The sequence below is a fragment of the Onychomys torridus genome, chromosome 3, assembly GCF_903995425.1.
Source record: "Onychomys torridus chromosome 3, mOncTor1.1, whole genome shotgun sequence".
Classification (NCBI taxonomy): Eukaryota; Metazoa; Chordata; class Mammalia; order Rodentia; family Cricetidae; genus Onychomys; species Onychomys torridus.
The window spans coordinates 156,188,324-156,210,242 of record NC_050445.1 but is presented as its reverse complement, the minus strand read 5'-3'; the positions used below and the strand labels follow the sequence as shown (position 1 = coordinate 156,210,242).

The 21,919-nt window shown below is 46.2% G+C and overlaps 1 protein-coding gene across 5 annotated transcripts in view; it reads left to right on the top strand.

The window, feature by feature from the left end:
* Bcat1 (branched chain amino acid transaminase 1) overlaps positions 1 to 21,919 on the top strand; it is an 85,554-nt gene that overhangs the window by 31,676 nt on the left and 31,959 nt on the right. For 3 of the 5 annotated variants that reach the window (XM_036180767.1, XM_036180766.1, XM_036180768.1), the window contains exons 2-5: positions 5 to 73; positions 8,238 to 8,438; positions 15,560 to 15,670; positions 17,210 to 17,329. In XM_036180767.1, the coding sequence (XP_036036660.1) occupies positions 5 to 73; positions 8,238 to 8,438; positions 15,560 to 15,670; positions 17,210 to 17,329 (501 nt within the window). The remainder of the gene's footprint in view (positions 1 to 4; positions 74 to 8,237; positions 8,439 to 15,559; positions 15,671 to 17,209; positions 17,330 to 21,919) is intronic. The other 2 variants (XM_036180769.1, XM_036180770.1) reach the window with 1 other exon arrangement.

Below are 21,919 nucleotides of genomic sequence, written 5' to 3'. Positions count from 1 at the left end.
TAAGGACTTCAGTAATGGATGCACGATGCCCTTTGCTGGAGAAGGAGGATCAGAAGTGGCTGAGACTTTTAGGGTAAGGCGTCTGTGGGATTGGTTAAGTTAGAGGTGATGCATTTCAGGTTGAGATTGGGGGTTGGGGAATTTTAACTGTGTAAGTTTACACACATTTCTTGAATTTTATTGGAAACGACTCAATTGATGAATAGGAACCTTTTTTTTTTTTCTTAAATGTATCAGCTTAATCCTTTACCCTGCTTGTCCAAGAAAAAAACAGTGTCTTCTCTCGTTAAAAATCCTACAGTCCAGGGTTGCATTTTCTTTCTATCTGAATTGTGTGGTTTATGTATGACATGGCCTCATGCTTCCCAGGGGAGTTATTGAAGGGACAGAGATAAAGATCTCTTCTGAGTACTTGACTGTCCTTTATCCTCATCCGCCAGCCACAGCCTGGAGCAGTTTGCAGATCTCCATGAGTGCTTGGCTCTGCCACTTTGCTGGCTCTGATACGTTACCAATTGTCATCCATAGTACAGACTGTCCTGTGACCTCACATCCTGGCAGAGTTCAGAGAGGGGCTTAGTCCCACAGGGGACACTTGGTGTGTGGGGACAGTGCTGGGTAATACTCAATTCAAGATAAGCTCTCTGATCACAACTGTTTTGTTTTAAACCAAAATATAGTATAATATGCTACAATGAGCTGCTGTGGATTTTGTCTGTGTAATTTCTGGTGCACTGAAGTAATTCCCCGGGAGCCCGAAGCAATAGGCTTAGCTGCTAATCCTCATAGACTGCTTGGTAGTTTCCAAGAGGCTGCAGTCGGTGGGTGTGGGGCTCAGTTCTTTCACAGTGCTTGTCCAGAATTCCATCCCCAGTGCTCCCAGGTCTCGTCTATAATACATGAAAGGCTGGGGATCATTCTGGCTGTCCTGGAACTCTGTACAGACCAGGCTGGCCTTGGATTCTTGCTAAGCTTTATAAGACAAAGGTTCAGTGAGTCAATTTCTTGAAAGAAATTATGTTTTTCAATTGAAAGGACTTTATGCTTTTTTATACAAAGTATTCAGTGCACGATAGAGTTCATAGTGAAAATAATGTATTTGTTAGCTGAAGTTGTGTGCAGCTTGGTTATGTGTGCTGATGCCCACCTACACTTCTTGTGCTCCTGGCATGGCTTGAGACAGTATTGATCATCTGATGGGTTTTATTGAAAGCTCAGTGCTGGCTGTTGAACCCAGGGTCTTTCCTTGCATACACTAAACCAGGAGCCTCTGTTCCTGCATCACACCCTTACCTTGGATCTTCGCTTCTGACCATTTTCTGTCTGTGGTCCAGGTCTCTTGTAGATCCTTTCTTATTTTATTGTCCCTTTCCCACTGTGGTGGGGTCCTGTCAAAGTGAGGCTGATGTTTTCTAGCTGGGCCCGCAAAGCAGTCATCTTATTCATTCATTCATTCATTCATTCATTCATTCATTCATTCCTTTATTTATTTATTATTGTAGGAGGACACCATGGTGTGCTTGGGTGTGTCAGAGGACAACTTGGAGGGTTGTTTCTCCCCTTCCCCACCATGACTTGAGCATGCTATAAAGAGCACAGGTGTATGCAGTGTGTGCCTTTGCCCTCAGCCACCTTACAGACCTTTTTTCTCAGTTTTTTCCCCTAAAGATTTGTTTTTAATTATGTACGTGTGTGTGTGTGTGTGTGTGTGTGTGTGTGTGTGTGTGTGTGTGTAGTAAGTTTGTGCACATCTATGTGAGTGCCCTTAGAGACTAGATGCATTGCATCCTCTGGAACTGTAGTTACAGATGACTAGTGAGCCTCTTGACATGGTGATGGGAATTGAACCTGGGTCCTGGAAGAGCAGCCTGCACTCTAGCTGGTGAGCCATCTCTCCAGCTCCCTTTAGCTCATTCTTTTAAAGAACTGTATTTATTACCTCTGAGTCTTACTGTGGACACCAGGGTCCTTTTTGAAAGAAATGTGCTCTCTGCATCTTACAGTTCCCCCTAATTGACTCCAAAGCATTTCTTCTTCAGACCTCTGTAGGTTCTCAGAGAGGATCCACAGAAAAGCACTGAGCAGACCGGGCAGTCTTTCTCAGTGGCACATGCAGAGCCTCGTGCCTTCCAGTGCTGATTGACATAGTCTGCGCTTTGGTTATGTTTATTTTTATATCCAGTGCAGAGAAGAATGGCTGGGCTCGGCAAGCAAAGTGTCCAGGTATCTCCTCATCGTAGATATCAAATCAGAGATTGTTTTCCTTTTTTAAATTGAAACTATTTTTTACATGTTTTTGTTTACTTACTTTGTATATGTGTATGGGTTCATGCATGTGCAAATCAGAGAACAACTTGTAGGCATTGGCTCTAACATGTTCCAGGTATTGAAGTTAGGTCATCGGGCTTGGAGGTGAAGTTCCTTTACCCACTGAGCCAGATAGATGGCCTGGAAACTTGTATTTTCTTACTGTCTCCCAGTTAACATGCTTTTCTTTAGCCTTCCAATGCCCTTGATATAAAATGTCACTGAACAAAAACTGGTTGGTTGGTCCCCTCCCCCTTCTTTGTTCTGAGACAGGGTCTCACCATGTAGCCCAGGATTGCCTTGAACTCATAGGGATCCACCTGCTTTAGCCTTTCAAACACTGGGATTAAAGGTGTGTACTAGCACATCTGACATTAAAAAAAAAAGATTTAGTGTGTGTGTGTGTGTGTGTACCACATGCATGTCTGGTGTCCACATAGACCTGACTAGGATTACAGCATTACAGAGCACTGTAAGCTGGCATGTGAGTGCTGTGGTTTTGACTGCTGAGCCATGTCTTCAGGCCTCACCCCCACCTCCCTGTGCCCCCAGCCTTTGCCTTTAATTCCAGTACTCAGAACATAGAGGCTGGTGTATCTCTGAGCTCAAGGCCAGCTAGGGCTATATAGTGAGACTCTGTCTCAAAGAAACCTTGATTTCCAGAATTGCAGAAATTTTCTCAAAGGAATTTAGAGTTCTTGGTGAAATTATGAAGGCCACAAAATTTTGTATTACTTAGAAAACAGCTGGATCCAGGGCGTTCTTTATTTCAACTCTGGATGGGAGGGGTGGTAGTCAGAGAAGATACTGTGGTCCACACACGGAAGGGAGGCCTGCACATTTTGTTATTTAGAACTGCTGCCAGTATTCGAAAGTTAGAATCGGAACACTGATTGTAACATCTTTCTGATTTATTTATGTGTCTGCATGGATGTGGCTGTGTGCAATGTCTTCAGAGGCCAGAAGAAGATGGCAGACGCTCCTGGAGCTGAAGTCATGCTTGTCTGCAAGCTTCCTGACCATGCTAGGAGCTGAACTCTGAAACAGCAGCAAACACTCTCAACCTCTGAGCCATCTCTTTGGCCCTAGAAGAAACACGAATTTGAACATAAATGTACTCTCTGTCTCAGCCTGGCCGTTAAGCAGCTCTAGCACTTTGGTCTAGCCTGGGCTGACTGGGTGGCCCCACCTCTGTTCTTCTACTTTTTGCAATGCTGAATGTTGAGCCCAGGATTTTACACACATTAGGCAGAGTGCTCTACCCTGAGCTGCAAGCCCAGCTCTGGAAGCATTTTAGGCAAAAGGTTCAGAATATACAACTGTACAAACTACACCAGGGCCATCTTAACCTGGGGTTCAACTTTGGTCCTCTTACTTTTACAGCAAGTGGTTTTTTTCCTTCCACTGAGCTTCTCCATTGTCCAACTGTGAAAAAAATTAAAAGCTATAAGCTAGACCCCATTTCAAAGTGGACCTAGAACCTCCAAGGGGCCTTGGGGCTCAGACTTAGTTTGTTCAAAGTTTCAAACATGATTTTTAGCCGGGCAAAGTGCAGACCACAAACTATCTCCAGCTGATCTCCCAGGCTTGAGGACCTGGGCCTGGCAAATCACTGAAATGGAGGTGGGGAAGCCCAGCAGGATAGAACTTAGCATTGCTCAGATTCTTTTACCTACATTTCCTTAAGTGCTTCTCACCCTAGCTGAGCTTGCTTGCTCAACCGATGAAACCACCAGGAAATACAGGACAGTCTTGCCTCTGCAGGCATCTTTGGTGATGGCCCTCCCACAGGCTGATGCTTGCAGTAGTGTGGTGAGTGAGGCTTACTGTGCCTGCTGAGTTTATGGCAAACTACATTCCCAAGAAGGAAGTAGCCAAGGCTGCAGTCTCAGCAAAACAGCCAGAGGTCTCTGAGAGCTGGAATGTGATTGGTGTAGAGCTCATAGTCGTCTGTCTTGGTCCATCCCTTGCCTGGTGTTCCTAAGGACAGCCAGGACCTCTGTGACCCTTTCCCTTTTCCCTTCTCTCGTTCCTCCCTGTGTTCCTGCCTCAGGGTCTTTGCTATGTCCTGCTTGGCCCATCTGCCTGAAGTACATTAATCCTAGGTCTCTAGACACCCTGCCTTCTCTCCGCACTCAAGGCAGCTCAGCTACACTGACAGGCCTCTGCAAAGCAAAGACCAACATTCCCTTCTCTGCCTGTTCTCCTGAGTTACTTTAATTCTCCATAGCATTAATTGTCTTTTGATCTAGTTTTTTGGTTATTTATTATCTTCCCTTTGCTAGCAGAACAAGGACTTGATGTTTTTAATGACCCATGGCATTATAGGCACAGAGTAGCTAAAAAATACTTGTTTGGAGGTTTGGATAATCCTGTGCTAACCTATGTATCTGTCGCTGACTGATGGTGACCTTGTTCAGGAAGCAAGGGTTGAACCTCAAGCAGACTTGATGCATTCTGTGCACTCCCCAGCCAATGCCTCTGCAGCTAATCCTTCTGATACAACTCAGAACACTAAGACCAATGTAGTGAGGACCAGAGCTGGAGGAAAAAGGAAAAGATGAGCATATTCAGTTTCGATGAGGCAAAGCTGGAGTTTTTAAATTATCCTAACTCAGATGGTCATTGAAAAGTGAAAGTAAAGTTTATTTTATTATGCTTGAGGACAATTTTATTAAATTTAAGAGAAAAACAGCAGGGTAGGCAAGCTATACATTTTGGTAGCCTCCTGGAGGAGGTGGGTGGATAAGGGGGGGAGAGGCAGTCTTGCTGAAGAACCATGCATATTCTTGACTGTCACTTAAAAAGAAAGGGTCATGGATGCCTCCGTGGTGAAAATGATCGCTCTATCAGCCTAACACCATGTTTGATCCCTGGAGCCCATGTTGGAAAGAGAGGACCAACTCCCAACCAAAAGCTGTCCTCTGACTTCCACACAGATGTGTGGTGTGCCCACACTGACGCATCTATACAGGATAACAAATAAAATTTTAAAATGCCAATGCCCATTGTCTTCGCAGTGTTTAAGGTCGGTCTGGAATTCAGTCTCACCTTTCAGCTTGCACTATCCATCTCCAACCTGTGTCTTCCTGTGAGAAATGCTGATAATTCTGATTGTCACAGACTGTGGGTGGGGCTGGGCATGTAGCCCAGTTGGTAGAGTTTTTGCCTAATGAGCACTACTTAGACCTGGGGTGACATGCACACCTGTAGCTCTCAGGAGGCAGAAGCAGGATGATCCTTAGCTAAGGAGAGTTTATAAGCTACCTGAGCAACAAGAGAGTCTGACAGCCCCACCCCCACCCCCTCCAAGAGCTTTCTCCTCTCTAGGGTTTGTTGTTGTTTGTTGTTGTTTTATTGGGAGAGAGGGGGAGGAAGAGAGAGAGAGAGAGAGGAGAGCAAAGAGAGAGAGAGAGTATGGCCTCCCTAATGCCATCCGGACTGACGCGGCACGACCCCTTCGCTAGAAGCTGGATGTGGGACTCTCTGCCTCTCCCTTCTCCCTTTCTCTCCTCTTAGTTGCTTCTATACCCTCTCCATCGGCCTATACCTTTTCTCGCATCTCAATACTCACTTAGATGCAGAGGTATCTGTAGGAGCGAAGAGAGATGAATGTCAGAAAAGAGCTTTGGAGAGCTGCACTCGCATTCTTGAGCGAAACATCAGACTAGACCAGTGGGGAGAGGAGGGAGCAGAGAGGAGTGAGAGAGCATGCAGGGATGACCGAAAGGAAGAGAGGAAGAGTAGGCGACAGATATGCGTCGCGACAGAAGACAAGACCAGGAGAGAGATAAGATTTCGAGAAGAGGTCTCAACTGCTGTCAAAGAAAACCCCGCACAGACGACGAAGTACAAAGGAGAACCGAGGGAGAGTCCAGAAGGAGAGAGGAGGAAAGAGAGTGAGAGAGGGACAGACGGAGAGGGGAGAGAATTGTAGGAAGAGGAGAGAGAGGAGAGAGAGAGGAGAGAGGGGAGGAGACACCGGAGATGGAAGGAGAGGAGAGTAGGCACAAGATGATGGAGTATAGAGGTAAAGCAAGTAAGGGAGCCAGAAACGAGGAAGACAGTCAATAAGCGTTAGTAATAGAGAACGGGGAAGCAGAGAGAGCAGGGAGAAGAGAGAGAGAGAGAGAAGGAAGAGGAGAGAGAGAGGATCAGAGGAGAAAGCAGAGAGTGAGAGGAATGAGGGTGGAAGACAGACCGCATGCGTGAAGAGCGAAGGAGAGGGATTAATCGCACTAATATAATAACCATACAGCACCGAGGAAAAAAAGCGTTGTACCTCAGAGCTAGGGAGAGAAGTCACAGAGGAGAGACCCGAGGCCGGAAGGATGTGCGAGAGTGAAGAGATACGCTGAAAACGTTTAATGAGTAGAGTGAGATCGCAGACGAAAAGTAGAGAATTCGCCCATGACTTAAGAGAAAAGGGTGTTTTTGTTTGTTTACTGTTCTATAGTTGTTCTCAAGGATCAGAGCTGTGGCGACTCTGGCCATTTGTGACGGTCAAACTGGCTTTGTGGAGAGTGGCTGAGTGCAGTTGTTTCTGTGTCCCTGAATAGGAGGGCTTTTGTTCACGATCTTGTCTTCCCAGAACAGAGGGCTTGTATCTGAGGCTCCATTCTCTGCTGGTCCATCTTCAAAGAGGAGAGCGCTCTGCCGCATCTGGAGGAGTCGGCAGCTTGTGCTGGAATGCTCTGGGGAGATGCTGTGCAGCCATGGCGAACAGTGGCTCAATCCTTAAGGGTCTCCTGCCACTGTGAACAGGCCTGTGTTTCCTGGAGGAGGCCCCTCCTTTCTGAAACATCCCACTCGAGTCTGGTGGGAGTGGGGAGCAGACCCTCCCCTCAGTTCTGTGTCTTTTCCCCACACCTACCACGCTGGTATATCCCTGAGGTCTGCTTCTCATGACTTTATAGCCAACGTCATTGCAGAGATTTGTTTGTGAGTTAGTCTTCTAAGTATGTAACCTTGGCTGGCCTGGTACTTGCCATATAGTCCAGGCTGGCCTCATGTATGTGACTCTCCCCCTTCAGCCTCCAAAGTTCTGGGATGACAGGTGTACAATGCCACACTATTGCAGGGATTTTTTGATTTTTATAAAAAATATATTTTTAGATTTGTTCATTTTGTTTTATGTATGTTTTGCATTCATGTATATGCGTGCATTCATTGTGTACATGTTTGGTACATACGGAGGTCAGAAGATAGCATCTGATCCTCAGGAACTTTGGATTTTTGAATGGTTGTGAACCACCATGTGGGTACTGGGAATTGAACTTGGATCCTCTACAAAGAAACGAGATGCCCCCCCCTCCCCCCGCCCCACCATCTCTCCAGCTCCAAGATGATTGTTTTGTTTTAAATGTTTTTTATTGCAGTAATTTATTGTGTGTGTGTGTCGGGGGGGGGGGGGGTGAGAATACCTGTGCCGTGGTGCTTATATCGGGTCAGAGGACAACTTGTGGGAGTTGGTGGTTCTTCTACCATGTGGGTCCCAGGGATCAAGTTCAGGTTGTCAGGCTTGGCAGCAAGCGCCTTTACTTACTAAGCCCTCTTGCCAGCCCTGATGCAGAGATTTTAAATAATTGGCTGAACTCTGAGCACAGGTTTGGTCTATTTGGTTCTCACAGTGTTATGGTGTTATGTTTGAGTTGTTGTTTGAGACTTGCTTTGTTTTTTAGACAAGGTTGGTGAACTTCTGAACCTTCTGCCTGCACGTCTTTAGTGGTGCTGGGGGTTAAACCCAGGGCTTCATGAATGCTGGGCAAGCACTCCACCAATCAAAGCATGCCCTCAGACCCCCTAGTGTTAAACTCTGTGCTTGCTGCAAATATCAAGGGATGCCTTTCACATTTGGACCTTTGTCTGTTTAGCCAGTGCGTTGTGGTTCTGATCACTCTCTCCTTACCATTCTCCTTTTTCTTCTACAGGCCAAAGACCTTGTCATTACACCAGCCACTGTTTTGAAGGAAAAGCCAGACCCTGACTCTCTGGTGTTTGGAGCTACGTTTACTGACCACATGCTGACAGTCGAGTGGTCCTTGGCATCTGGATGGGAGAAACCTCACATTAAGCCTTTTGAAAACTTGTCTATGCATCCTGCTGCCTCAGTTTTACACTATGGCGTGGAAGTAAGTGCTCGGGAACTGCTAGGGGCTGTGATTCTCCTCCTTGCAACCTTCTCTGGGCTGGGAAAGGCTCTGCTGTCTTCACTGAAGGTTGCCATAGATGTTTTCAGATTTCTCCTGCAGCTAAACTTGAAGATAAGTCTAAGAACTAACTTCACAGACTGTCTTGGTTTATCTGTGGTGCTAGTTTAAAAGAATGTATCTGTATGTATATATGTGTATATATATGTGTGTATGTATATTTATATATACACACATATATATGTACACACACACACACACACACACACACACACACACACACACAAACTTAGATCGCATAGAAAGGATAGTTAGGAAAATTAGAAGTTCAAGAGCTCACACTAAGCCAGGTGTAGTGGCCATGACTGCAATCTCAGCATTTGGCAAGGTAAGCAGGGTGTCTGACAGAAGGTTCAAGGCTAGCCTGGACTACTCAGTTCATTCCAGGCCAGCCCAGGTGGGCCATAGAATGACACCTGAAGGAACCCCAAAGCCATGAGTATTTTGTTAAGTTCCCTCTTTTCCTTAGATTGTTGAGTGATTGGGAAAGGTCATAGGATGAGATGCCCATGTTCTCTGCTGTCATATTACCAGCCTGTGGTTTTGCCTATGACGGGGTGGGGTTGAATGTGCTCCTTCATGCTTGAGTGACTGGAGAATCCACTTCCTGGCCTTCGGCAGATACACAGTTAATCGGGTTTGCAGAACATTGCCCCATTCCCTCGGCCCTACATTTCATTTTATGGGATAGCTTTTCCCAGAATATTGAAGGTGCTAGAGATCTACCAAGGGATTGAAAAAGGACCATAGGAAAAAATATCAAGAGCTATGATAAAATAACCATTTCTGAATATTGAATTCCAATGCTGTGCTTTCTAGAGATCTTGTACTTTATATAGATCATTCTTATTGAATTATTTGTGTTTAGAGTTCAGATTTCCCACCTTACCTTGGAATCCACTCATTTAATGATCTGAAGTAAGAAGCGTCTGCATCAGTGTGCAGGGCTGGTGAGAGGGCTCCGTGGTTAGGAGCACTTGCTGCTCTTGCAGAGAACCAGAGTTCAGTCCTCAGCATCCATTTCAGGCAGCTCACAGCTCAATCTCCAAGGAGATCAAATGCCCTCTTCATGCCTCTGAGCAAACACACACACACACACACACACACACACACACACACACACACACACACAAACACAAACAGACACGGACACACATACAATAAAGGAATCTTTAAAAAAATAAATGTTTCAAATTAAATTGAAGGTCTAGAGGCAGATAGGGATGGGGCTCAAGTTCTGTCTCAGGTGCTCCTGGAGGGTTATGGAACTTGGGAAGTACAATCATTTATGATTTAATACTTTTGTTTAAGTTGGGTACTGATATTACCTTTAAATTTTTTTCATTACATTTATTTTGTGTGTGTGTGTGTTGGGGGGCATACCATGTTTACATGTGGACATCAGAGGACAACTCGTGGGAACTGGCTGTCTTTTTTCTAAGTGGGGTCTGTTCTTAAACTTAGGTTGTGAGACTTAGCAGCAAGACCCTTCACTTGATGAGCCTTCTCTCCCACCCTGTAGAGGATCTATGTTCTTAAAAGTGTAAAATCAGGGAGTGCATTCAAGGCTGTAGAGCAGTGGTGGTCAACCTTGTAAAGCTGCAACCCTTTAATACAGTCCTCATGTTGTCAACCCACCCCAAAACAAAATATTTTGTTGCTATTTCATAACTAATGTTGCTACAGTTATGAATCATAATGTAAATATTTGACGTACAGGATACCTGATATTCGACCCCTGTGAAAGGGTCATTCATCTGGGGATGTAGCTCCGTGTGCAAGCACTTATTCATGTGAATAAAGCCCTGTGTTCCATCCCTAGCCTGAAAACATAAGCAAAAACAAACATAGCCCTCAAATGAGAGTTATTCTGTCAGAGTGAAAGGTACAACTGCAGAGCCCTGCCTGGTGCCGGGGAAAATGCATGGATGACCTGTCCTATAGAGTTCAAAGCATGGCCCATGCGCTCTCTTTAGAGTGAGTGACTTGCGCATATGGCAAGCACGAAGTCAAAGCATGAATAGCAGCCAGACAGCAAAGCACGCTCAGGTGGGGGGCTCGTCGCATCTGGGGGAGAAGACAGCCTGCGTAGCCCCATTGAGAAGACAAGCAAAAATCACATCATTAAATGGGTGCTCACAACACCCTGTAAGAAGGGACTGGGGGTGTCTATGTTCAGACACCCTGAGTGCTGCAGAGCTGGTCTGATCATGGGGAACTCAACAGGGCTGGGAGACATGGCCTGGGGGACCTGCTGGAGTTCCCAGTTGAAAGCAGGCTGATCTGTCCTTGAACCAGCTTTTGGCTTCAGATTCCCACCACAGACATTTTTAAATGTGGGATAAATAGTGGTACTGTTTTACTTTCCAGCTCTTCTCAAGGACACAGTGTTTTTTGCTGTTTTCTTTGCTCTCCATCACAGGGTGAGGGTGTGCCCGCTCCAGGTTTGGAGGACACTTGGGGTAAACACACTTGGGTCTGAAGTGGGAGGGGCCAGTCTTGCATGGAGACTGAGCTACTCAGTGAGCTCAGACAGCATGCTGCTGCACTTCGCTGCTAGTGTCCACTGCATGACCCCTGACCCAGTGCGTTCCTCTGTTCTAGAGGCCGATCAAAGCAAATCCCTGGCGCCTTTTGTTTTGTTTTCTAAAGTTGGGTCTCCTATAGCCTAGGCTGGCTTCCAGCTTATAGTATAGCTGAAGTTGGCCTTGAACTCCCCCTTCTGCCTCTACCTCCCAGGTGCTAGGGTTACAGGTGTGTACCACCTGCCAGGTGGAGCGGGTCTTAGTTTCTCTCCCAGCTGACTCCTGGGTGATGCACTGGGCTGAGTTCTTAGGCTGTTCATGCCAAGCCCTTTGCCTCAAATGGCGGTGAACTGACCATTCTCCTTCAGAAAAGGCTGTTGGTAACCTGGTGGCTTCTAGGACCCTGATTCTCAGACTTAACACTCAGAATTACAGTGAGTTTTTGATTTCCATACATTTTTGAAGCCATGTAACCTAAACGCATAGCACCACAGCCTGAGGACTGCTGGCCTGCAGGAAGTGAATTAGAAAGAACTAAGGTCATTTTTGAAGTTTAAAGATTTGGGGTTTTGAAGTAGATCAACTGAAATCCCAACCTGACTTTTTTATATTATTATTATTATTATTATTATTATTATTATTATTATTATTGGTGGCAGACTGACTTCCAGCTCATAGCAATCCTCCTGCTTCAGCCTCCCAAATGCTGGGATGTAGCTCACTGTGCAAGCACTTACCTCATGTGAATAAAGCCCTGTGTTCCATCCCTAGCCTGAAAACATAAGCAAAAACAATCATAGCCCTCAAATTAGAGAGTGTCAGAGTGAAAGGTACAACTTTTCTGTATTATTATGATCTAATAAAAACAGAGCGCTTCTTTCTTTATGAGGCTTTGTAGCTAGACTAAGTTACCAGACTTAGTGTCTTCATTAAGACCTAGTGTAGACCCGACACTGCTTGGGTGACTGAGAACCAGAGACTAGATAACCCAGGGACCTAGGGTAAAACCAAATGCTACTGTTCTAAAAAAAAAAAAAAAAAAAAAAGTAGCAATAAAATGACTCATCCCTCGAGAAGCTTCCTCCTGCAGCAGATGGGAACAAATGCAGAGACCCACAGCAGACATTATGTAGAGAGTGAGAGACCTTGGAACACTGAGCCCTAAATGGGATGTCTCCATCAAATCCCCTCAGAACTCAGGGGACAACCAGCCCCGCCCTCAATCCCACCCTCCTTACTCCACCCCTTCCCCCCTAAAAGGAGGCAGAAAGAGTATAAGAGGGCATGGAGGACCCCCGGAGAATAAGGCCTTCTAAATCAATTGAGCAAAGCTCACATGAACTCACAGAGACTGAGCAGCATGCACAGGTCTGCACCAGCTCCTCTGTGTTTATATTTTGGCTTCCAGTTTAGCGTTTTTATGAGATTCCTGAGTGTGTGAGCGAGTGGGTCCTGGTTCTTGTGCCTTCACTTGGGCTGTTTTCCTTCTGTTGATTTTTGTCCAGTTTTGATGTGTTGTTTTTGTTTTATCTTGTTGTATTTTATTGTTATCACTTGGAAGTCTGTTTTCTAATGAGAGACAAAAAGGGAGGTGAGGTGAGGGGGAATTGGGAAGCGTAGGAGGAAAACCAATCAGGATATATTATGTGAGAAAAGTATCTATTTTCAATGAAAGAAACAAACTAGGTTGAGAGTGGGATGCAGCTCAGTGTAAATGCTCCTCTGTCGTCAACAGGCGGCTCTGGGTTTGAACCACACTCTGGTGTGTGAGTACCCACACCACCTACCTGTGCAGGTGGTCCCAACCAGCCTTGGTGGAGACACGGTCGAGGCTCAGGGCCACTGGGCAGGGAGTGCTGGGAAAGTACATATTTGGATTCCATCTAGAAAGGAAGTTTGTGGTCCAGGTGTGCATGGCCCTTGGCCTTCTGCCTACTTGCCCAGCTGTGGAGTGTAGTTACTGGGGTCTGAGGGCAGCAGGGGTTCGTTTGTAAGTCCCTGAAGCAGTAGTTTTCATCGTGTGCCCTTGTCTAGGTTTTCGGGTGAGTCTTTGTTCTCCTGGGAACGTTCTTGTGCATGGAGGCAGGCGTGTGGTGTGTGAAACACAGCTCTGGTCTTCTGAGTCAACAGTGGCCATGGCCTGGGCACATGGAATCAAGTTGCCTTGAATGACGTGGCCCACCATGGAAGTGACTACATGAACCTTTTATAGTCACAGAACAAGTCATCAGTCAGTGCACATACAGAATGTACTGCTGGGGACATTAGTCAGCACACTTATGAAATGTACTGATTGGGATATCAGGGAACAGGTTCAGCCAAGCGAGAAGTCCTGCCATCTGATGATGTTCTCAGCTTCTGGTTTATGATCTCTTGATAGTCAAAAGAATGTGAAGTTAGAACACAAGTGGGTAATTAATGGCTATGGAGATTGAAGATAATGCAGGGTGATTTGGGCTCTGGATCCACAACATCCCAACTCTCCACAGTTATGGAATGTCCTGAGGGATCTTCAGCTTTCTGTCTGTTTTTCAGAGAACTTCAATTCACAAATCTTTCCTTCCTTCTCTCTCTCTCTCTCTCTCTCTCTCTCTCTCTCTCATGTGTGTGTGTGTGTGTGTGTGTGTGTGTGTGAGAGAGAGAGAGAGAGAGAGAGAGAGAGAGAGAGAGAGAGAGAGAGAGAGAGACCTTGCCTGTCACTCTTTAGATACTTTCTACCTTGCTCTCTAATACAAGGATTCATTGACTTGGGACTAAGTAGGTTTGGCTGGCTGTCCAGCAAGCCCTGGAGATCTGTCTGTCCCTTGAGCTGGGATTACAAGTCTGAACCACTATGCCTGGCTTTGATTACGTGGATTCTGGGACTTGAACTCAGGTCCTCATGTTTACTTGTGTGTATCTGTGTGAGTGTGTGTGTGTGTGTGTGTGTGTGTGTGTGTGTGTGTGTGTGTTGCCATAGTGCACCTGTGGAGGTCAGAGGATAATACACAGGAGTCAGTTTTCTCCTCACATAGGTTCCGGGGTTTGAACTCAGGCCATGGAGGCAATCATTATCTGTTGAGGCATTTTGTCTGCTCCTCATTATTTTATTGATTATCAGTTCTACAGTGAGCATCATTTTACTACTTTGTATGACGAATCAGCCACTCCACAGCTTACGTTGGTGTGCACTAGTACTGCAGCCTTAGGGGAAGCAATCCCACCTTGGCCAGGAATTTGTGAGTCAAACAAACTAGCCACAGTTTTTTTAGGGACACTGTTTTCACTTGAAAGGACGTGATCTAATTACTTCGATTTGGGCATTTGGCATATGTTCCCTTGAAGAAGAAATTAAATGGCTCTGCCGTTTTAAGTGCAGTGCAGAACATTTGTTACCAGTGGTTACCCTCTTGCTGGAGGGATTAGTGGAACTGGGAGGCTAGTGATGTAGGCAGTTGGTAGAGTAGATACTTGCACGCACACAGCCTGGGATCAATACCTGGTACTGAAAGAAAGAGGAAGAGGGCCCAGAGAGATGCCCCAGTGGTTAAAAGTACTTCTGCCTGTGGAGAAGATCCAGGTTCATGACTGCTCATGATCACCTGTACCCTTGTCCCAAGGGACCAGACACCCTTTTCTGGCCTCTGAATACACTAGGCATGCACACAGTGTGCACACATACATGTGAGCAGACACTCATATACATTAAAATAAATTGAAAAGAGGAAGGAAAAGAAAGAAATTAATAGACTTTTCTGTCAGGTTGATCACTTTGAGCTCTTAGCAGGCTGTTGATATCAGCCTTTGGAGGCTGACCCACCTAGCTCTCTCAGTCACTGGTCTTTCCAAACCACTGAACATTACACATTGATAAATAAAGATATTGTAAGGGCGAGGACTCCTCTGAGGGTGTCTTGATGTGCCAGATTAACCTGAACAAGTCCCTGGACTTCTCTTCATTTCCTTCTGGTGAGACAGGACTTCCAGGGTGTTCCACTGTGAGCCTGGAGGGTAGTGGGAGGCAGTGGTCACCCTGTTATGGGAGCACACCCACAATTGTTTAGTCCCCTGTGAAGCTGGCACTGTCATGAAGAAATCTTGGCTTGTGTGAGTTAAGTCCCCATCAGGTGGTAAGATGGTCAGAGCAGTCTTGCATGAGCAGGACCTTGAGAAAGGACTGTCTCAAAAACTAGACTAACAGTTGGTCCCTCCCCTCCTTCCCTTCCCCCTCTCTTCTCCTCTTTTTCCCTCTCCTCCCTTCCTCTCCTCCCGTCCTTAGCCTGCCAAAGGTGCGTTCTCAGCTCCTGGCCAGGAGTGGGTAGAGGTGGTATCGGTACACTTTGGATCTTCCCTTCCTGAATACTGAAAGGAGGACCCCTTTCCTCCCCTCTCTCCCCATCACTCCCCCTTCCCCGCCCCCTTCATTGCAGTTATTCTAACATGTTCTGTCAACCGTTCATCTGAAGTTAAGGCCAAGGGCAGCAACTTCCCACTAGGATTGTCTTCAATCACCTCCTGACACCTTTCTCTCTTCCTCAGCTGTTTGAAGGCTTGAAGGCCTTTCGAGGAGTCGATAACAAGATCCGATTGTTTCGGCCTGAACTCAACATGAAGAGAATGTGCCGCTCTGCTCTGCGGGCCACTTTGCCGGTATGCACATTGGTGTTCTATTTCATGAGTTCTTCCAGTCTTACATCGAAAACAAAACAAAACAAAACAAAACCTCTTCTGAATAATTGCATCAGGTTTTCCACAAACTGTTTGAACGCCGACTTTATCTGTGCAGTGCCCTTCAGTTAAAGGTCAGAGGACACCTTGCAAAAGCCAGTTCTCTTGACCACATGGGTTGATGGCAAGTGCCTTAACCTGCTGAGCCATCTTAAGGCATTTATTGTACATTTTAACGCCTTTGTGTAGAGAGAATTAAAACTCAGCCTAGGGGAAGTAAACCACTTGTCTGTGGTCACTCAGGAGGGTGAGAAAGCAGGCTGAGGTTTCTTTGATTTCCCAGCCAAGTATTCATGGCATCCGTTAAACTTCACCTCTGGCCAGCTGTACCCAGACTTGACTTGTTGACACGGGTTACCAGTGTCGATGGCCACCCTAGTGTCTGGCATCCCTGCACTGTGGTCTTGGGTGAAGGTCAGCCCCTCAGCTAGTGTGTGCTGCTCCACTTTATGTAGCTTTTTGTCTCTCTGAACTTGTCCCTCTTCGGCCTGTGGCCACGAGGAAACTGCTCGACCATTTTACAAACCCTGTTTTGTAACCCATGGGTTAAGGGGACGTCCCGTGTTCAGGATGTCATAACATGCACTGGTGACATTCCACACTGGTGTCTCACAAGCAGCTTCTGGTCTTGAAAAACCAGGAGTCCTTAAATTTCAAACATGCAAATTTTATCTTTATTTTCCTTCATGCTTTGTGTTATGTTTTTCCTGAGTAAGAAGTTGTTTTAAACCTTAAAATTGCAGATATTTATTTTAAAAACAGAAGTCATAATGTTTTGTTATACTTGTTTATAATATCCAGTTATAATTGAGAATAAAAGAGGCCATAGATGTCGATTTTTAAATACAAGTCCTAATATTTTGTTAGATTTGAGTATAAAATCCAATTATAATTGATTTAGGAGTTTGAGGCCACAGACGTCCATTTTGAAATAAAAAATTCATAATTTGTTACATTTGAATGTAAAACCTAATTATAGCTGATGGGGGAGTGTGGTAGAGAGGGGTCTAATTTCTTTATCAAAAAATCTCATTTATTTGTTTGTTTGTTTATTTGGGGGGAAGGAGGCAGTGTGGAGTTCTGAAGACAGCTTTGCTTTCTCTCTACTCTGTGGGCTCTGGGGATCAGCTACGGTCATCAGGCAGTGACAATATGTGTCTTTACATGGTGAGCCATCTGAGGCCTCAGGAGATCTGGTTTTTTTATCTTTTCCTTATGAATAATTCACACTTACATAATTTTCTATTTTGCCAAAGTGTTCACAGAATTTTTTTTTAAGTGTTTGTTACAGATACCTTTCGTGGTGTTTCATGTTGGGGAGAATGAATAGAAGCTGCTTGTTCAAGGAGCCGATCGGGACTAAAACGGGAGCAGTCTTGGAACTGAGTTTCTGTGGGCTCTCTGTTGAAGGTCTGCATTGGTGTCCTTTGTTGGCGTTCATTAGGGATTCTGTCTTTTCAGGTGTTTGACCAGGAGGAGCTTCTAGAATGCATTCGGCAGCTTATCCAGATAGACCAAGAGTGGGTCCCCTATTCCACCTCTGCCAGTCTCTACATCCGCCCCACGTTCATTGGGACTGAGGTAAACCTGACTCTATTTGGGGGAAGGATTTTATGATTAAAAAGCCTTTCAAAAATTATGGTCTGCACAGCGAGATTCAGGACAGGCACCAAAACTAAACAGAGAAACCCTGTCTCGAAAAACAAAAAAAAAAAAAACAAACCAACCAAACAAACAAAAATCTGTTTTGCATGTGTGCACGAGTGAGCATGTGGAGGTCAGAGAGCATCTTGGGAGCTGGTTCTGAAGGAGTCCTTATGAGCAGAGGACACTCCAAGACCAAATTGTCAGCACCAAGGAGATTTATTTGCCCCAGAGAGACAGAGGCAGGGAATAAGAGGCAAAGACAGGAAATAGATGATGAGGGAGAAGGGGAGGGATGTCCTGGGGTGGGATGGAGACCCAAAGGTCTGCTTCTGGATAGAGAGGAGACTGATACAGCCCATAGGCAAATGGCGGTTTATAAAGGTGAAGGGGAACCTTGGGTTAGGATCAGGAGTTGGATAGGGCATGTTAATTGGGTAAGCCAAAGAAGGGCTTTTGCTCTAATATTTTGATAGCTGGACCTCAGGAGGAGGAAGTGGCCAAATAAGGGAGTAGACCTTGGTGGCTGGCTTTAGGAATGTGATCTAAGGGTTTCTTAGTAAGGCAGAGGGAAGAGGAAGGAGGACACTGCCTGAGTCACACTTGCTGCACTCTGGCTGGCTAGAGTTCCCTCAGGTTCTCCCTTCTTCTGTGTGGGTTCTGGGGATGGAATTGGGTACTTACACTCAGCAGCAAGCGGCTTCCTCTTCACTGAGCTGTCTTGTGTGCCCCCAAGTGTGAAGCCGGGGATGAGCACTGTTGCTCAGCTTAGCCTCCGGCATGCTTCTTTCTTGAGCCTTCAGTATGTGGTTTGAATGATGCTCCCCGCCCCAATCTACACACCCATCCCAGTCCCAGTCATCCTCCAGCTCTGTTCATCCTCCCAACTGTGAAGGCCGTCTTTCCTGTGAAAGATGAGATTTACCTGATATTTTAGGTTTGCGGAGTGACGGTTTGTTACCATCAAATTGGTAACTGTAGGCAGTTCACTCAGGATTAACTGAAGGGAAAGGCATGGTGATGTTTGCCCTCCCTTGATCAAGACTGACTACTAGTCCGAGCTTGTAGGGGTGTGCCTCCCCCACAAAAGACCTCTGGGTGTGGATGTGACCGTGCTGTAGAAGTTATAGGAGAGTGCTTGGTTTTATTTTCATTTTCCTGAATCCTCAGCATCTCTTGGTAAAGAATAGGAAGAGAGGGTCCCAGTCCAAAGAAGAATTACTGAAAATGTAGTTCATGAGGAGCCTTCGGGAGCTGGTGGGGAGGGACGGTTTGAACAACAAACAGGGTTGAAGGATGGGCCTAGCTTGTTGGCAAGTGTCCCTGCCCACTGAGCTGTTCTGCCAGTCCCACTTTTTATAAGATAAATGTATTGCAGATGGTTTCCCTGTCTGTTACTGGCATCTTTTGAGAAACAAGCATTTAATTGTTTGCAGATTTGTTCATTTTAATTTATGTATGTTTCACCTACATGTATGTATACATACCACATGTGTGCTTGGTGCCCCAGGAGGTCAGAAGAGAGCATTGGATCCTCTGGAACTGGGTGGCTGGGAACCACTATATGGGTGCTGGGAACCGAACCCAGGTCCTTTGACACAGGGTTTCTCTGTGTAGCCCTGGCCGTCCTGCACTCGCTCTGGAGACCAGGCAGGCCTTGAACTCAGAGTCCTCCTGCCTCTGCCTCCCAAGTGTTGGTATTAAAAGCATGCGACATCACACATGGATCCCAAGGCTAGAATTCCTGATCCTTCTGCTAGTGCTGGGGTAGCAGGGGTGTGGTGACCCACCAGACTCACACATTTACTTTTAGTATAAAGTTATTGTTTGCATTTTGTGGTTTCTGTTCTTTGTGTTTTAAAGGCTTCCTCTCTCTTTCTGTTCTAAAGTTTTTATTTCATTTAAACATCATCCATATGGATGTGGGCTTTGTGCTGAAGGACTCGCTTTCTCCACGTAGACACCAAGTTGTCCAATCCATCCCCAGGCTGGCCTATTTTTCCACATTGATTACAGCGCCTGCTCACAACACATCAGGGTTTCACCGAGAAAGTCAACGGGCTTTCTACCCATGTATGCCCTTTAAAAAACGAGAATGTGGTTTCTTAATACTTGTGCCTTGCTGTGGACCTTCTTTCAGGGTTGGGCCCTTGTTCACCTGACCTGCTGGTCTCTGCTCCCTCACATACTCAGCTGTGGTTATTGGCCTCTCTAAGATTCTTTTTTTTTGGTTTTTCGAGACAGGGTTTCTCTGTGTAGCTTTGCGCCTTTCCTGGAACTCGCTTTGGAGACCAGGCTGGCCTCGAACTAACAGAGATCTGCCTGGCTCTGCCTACCGAGTGCTGGGATTAAAGGCGTGCACCACCACTGCCCAGCTAAGATTCTTAACTGTAGGAGTTAGTGTGGGACTTGGCCTTTTGTTGACAAGACTTTCTCTGGGGAGATGCAGCACATGTCTACTTACCCCAGATAGGGAGCCCATGACAGACTGAAGTATGGAGACCGTCACAGTCCATCTTGGTGAGCCAGTGAGTTTTATTGTTCTTTACAGGAATATGGGTGAGGGGTCACTTACAGGGGCAGAAATGACTCAGAGACAGCTGCGTCACCAAAGCCCACCCCAGCCCAGGTGACAGTTCTCAAAAGCTGGGAGCCTGGAGTAGAGCCTGCAGGCAGGTTAAGAGGTTGGAGAATGTCCTTTCCCAGTCTGGTTTAAGTCTCTTCTAAGCAGATGGGCTGGTTGTTGCTTCTTCCGGGCAGCTGGTCTGGTCTGTTTACTTCTCAGCTTGTCTTGTCTGAGAGTCGTCTTTGTGAGACCTTTATTCAGGAATGCAGGAGGCAGCTTTGCTCTGCAGGAGCTGAGGCTACTGAGTGGGAGATGGAGGAGGAGGACAAGGCAGAGGTCTTCCTGAATTCCAGTGTTGCATCATCACACTCTGTGCTGTGTTGGGCTGGTGTCTGTGAGGTGTCTTTAGCCCAGCAGTTAAGCCATAGAGGAAAAGGATGCAGTACTTATATTGAGATGTCAGGCTTCTTTGTCCTTCTTTGCTCACTCTGTGGGTCATTTGTGGAGTCACTGTTCTCAAAAGTGACCTTCAGAGTCCCTGAAATGTAAACCAGGTTATCTATTATCACCTGAACCCACAGAGCAGAGTTATTATCTATGGCAAAGCCTGTGGGAGGCCACCAATATATTGCTCAGCTGGGTGACCTTCAAATGTAGTGACTTTTGTATGAGACAAGGTCTCATGTATCTCAGATGGGCCTGAACTCACTATGTAGCTCAGGCTGGCCTTGACAGCACAGTGATCCTCCTGCCTTGGGCTCTCAAGTGTTTGAGATTACAGTTGTATACCACGGTGCCTGCCTCTGTACATTTTTCTGTAAAGAAGGTCTTACTAAGGTTCGGTTGTCTTTCTACAAATATTTGATCAAAACCTGGATTAACAGGGCTGGAGAGATGGCCCAGTGGCTCTTGCAGAGGACTTGAGTTTAGTTTCCAGCATCTATATGGTGGCTCACAACCATCTGTATTTCCATTTCCAGGGCATTTGAGGCCCTCTTCTGGCTTCTGCAGGGGCCAGGCACACACACAGTGCACTTACACACATGTAGGCAAACACTTGGAGTAAAATGCAAGAGGAAATGACCCTGCACTTTATGGACTTCACTGGTTATCAAAACCGAAAGAAATAGTAGATGTAAAGTGACTGCATATTAGTCTACATTTGACAAGCAGGATGCTGGAGTGGCAAGTACCACAAGCCCCTAACTCAGGCTAGGGCATTTGTTCCCTGAAATGACATCTACATGATGTCTAAGATGGGGTTGAAGTGCTTAGCACGGTTGGCTGCTTTATCACAGTGAGTTCACTAACTATCCTGTTGCTGTGGATAAATACTGTGAGCAAGAGCAGCTTGGGGAAGGAGTTTCTTTCAGGTTACTGAAGGCTCCTGGAGGAGAGAGTTCTCAAGGCAGGGAAGATGTGGCCACAGGCAGAGAGAAACGGTGGGGACAGGAAGTTGGCTGACCACATTTTCATCCACAAGGGAAGGGGAGGTAGATGGTTGGGAACATAGGAGGAGGCATCAGAACATAAACCTGCAAAGCCTTGCTGCCCAGTGACACATTTCCTCCAGCAAGGTTGTACCTCCTAAAGGTTCCACAGCCTTTCCCGGACATCGCCACCAACTGGAGACCCAGTGTTCAAATCCGGGCTCCCCCACACAGCCTGAGTGGCTTAAACCACAGACTTATTTTCCCAGCGCTTTGGAGGCTGGGCATCGGAGCCTGGCCATGGCCAGCTTCCTGTGAGGCCTCCCTGCCAGCCAGTCCTCACTGACCCTTGTGTGCCAGTAAGGTAGAGAGCTGCAGTGCTTTTTTTTCTTCATGAGGACCCAAGTCCAGCTGGAGGGATTTACTCTTGTGACCTCACACGATGTTATGCCCCACCTTAAAGGCCCTGTGTCCTTGGCCAGTCCACTGTAGCCGTGACATTCTATCCTTACTGTTAGCTTGATTGGATTT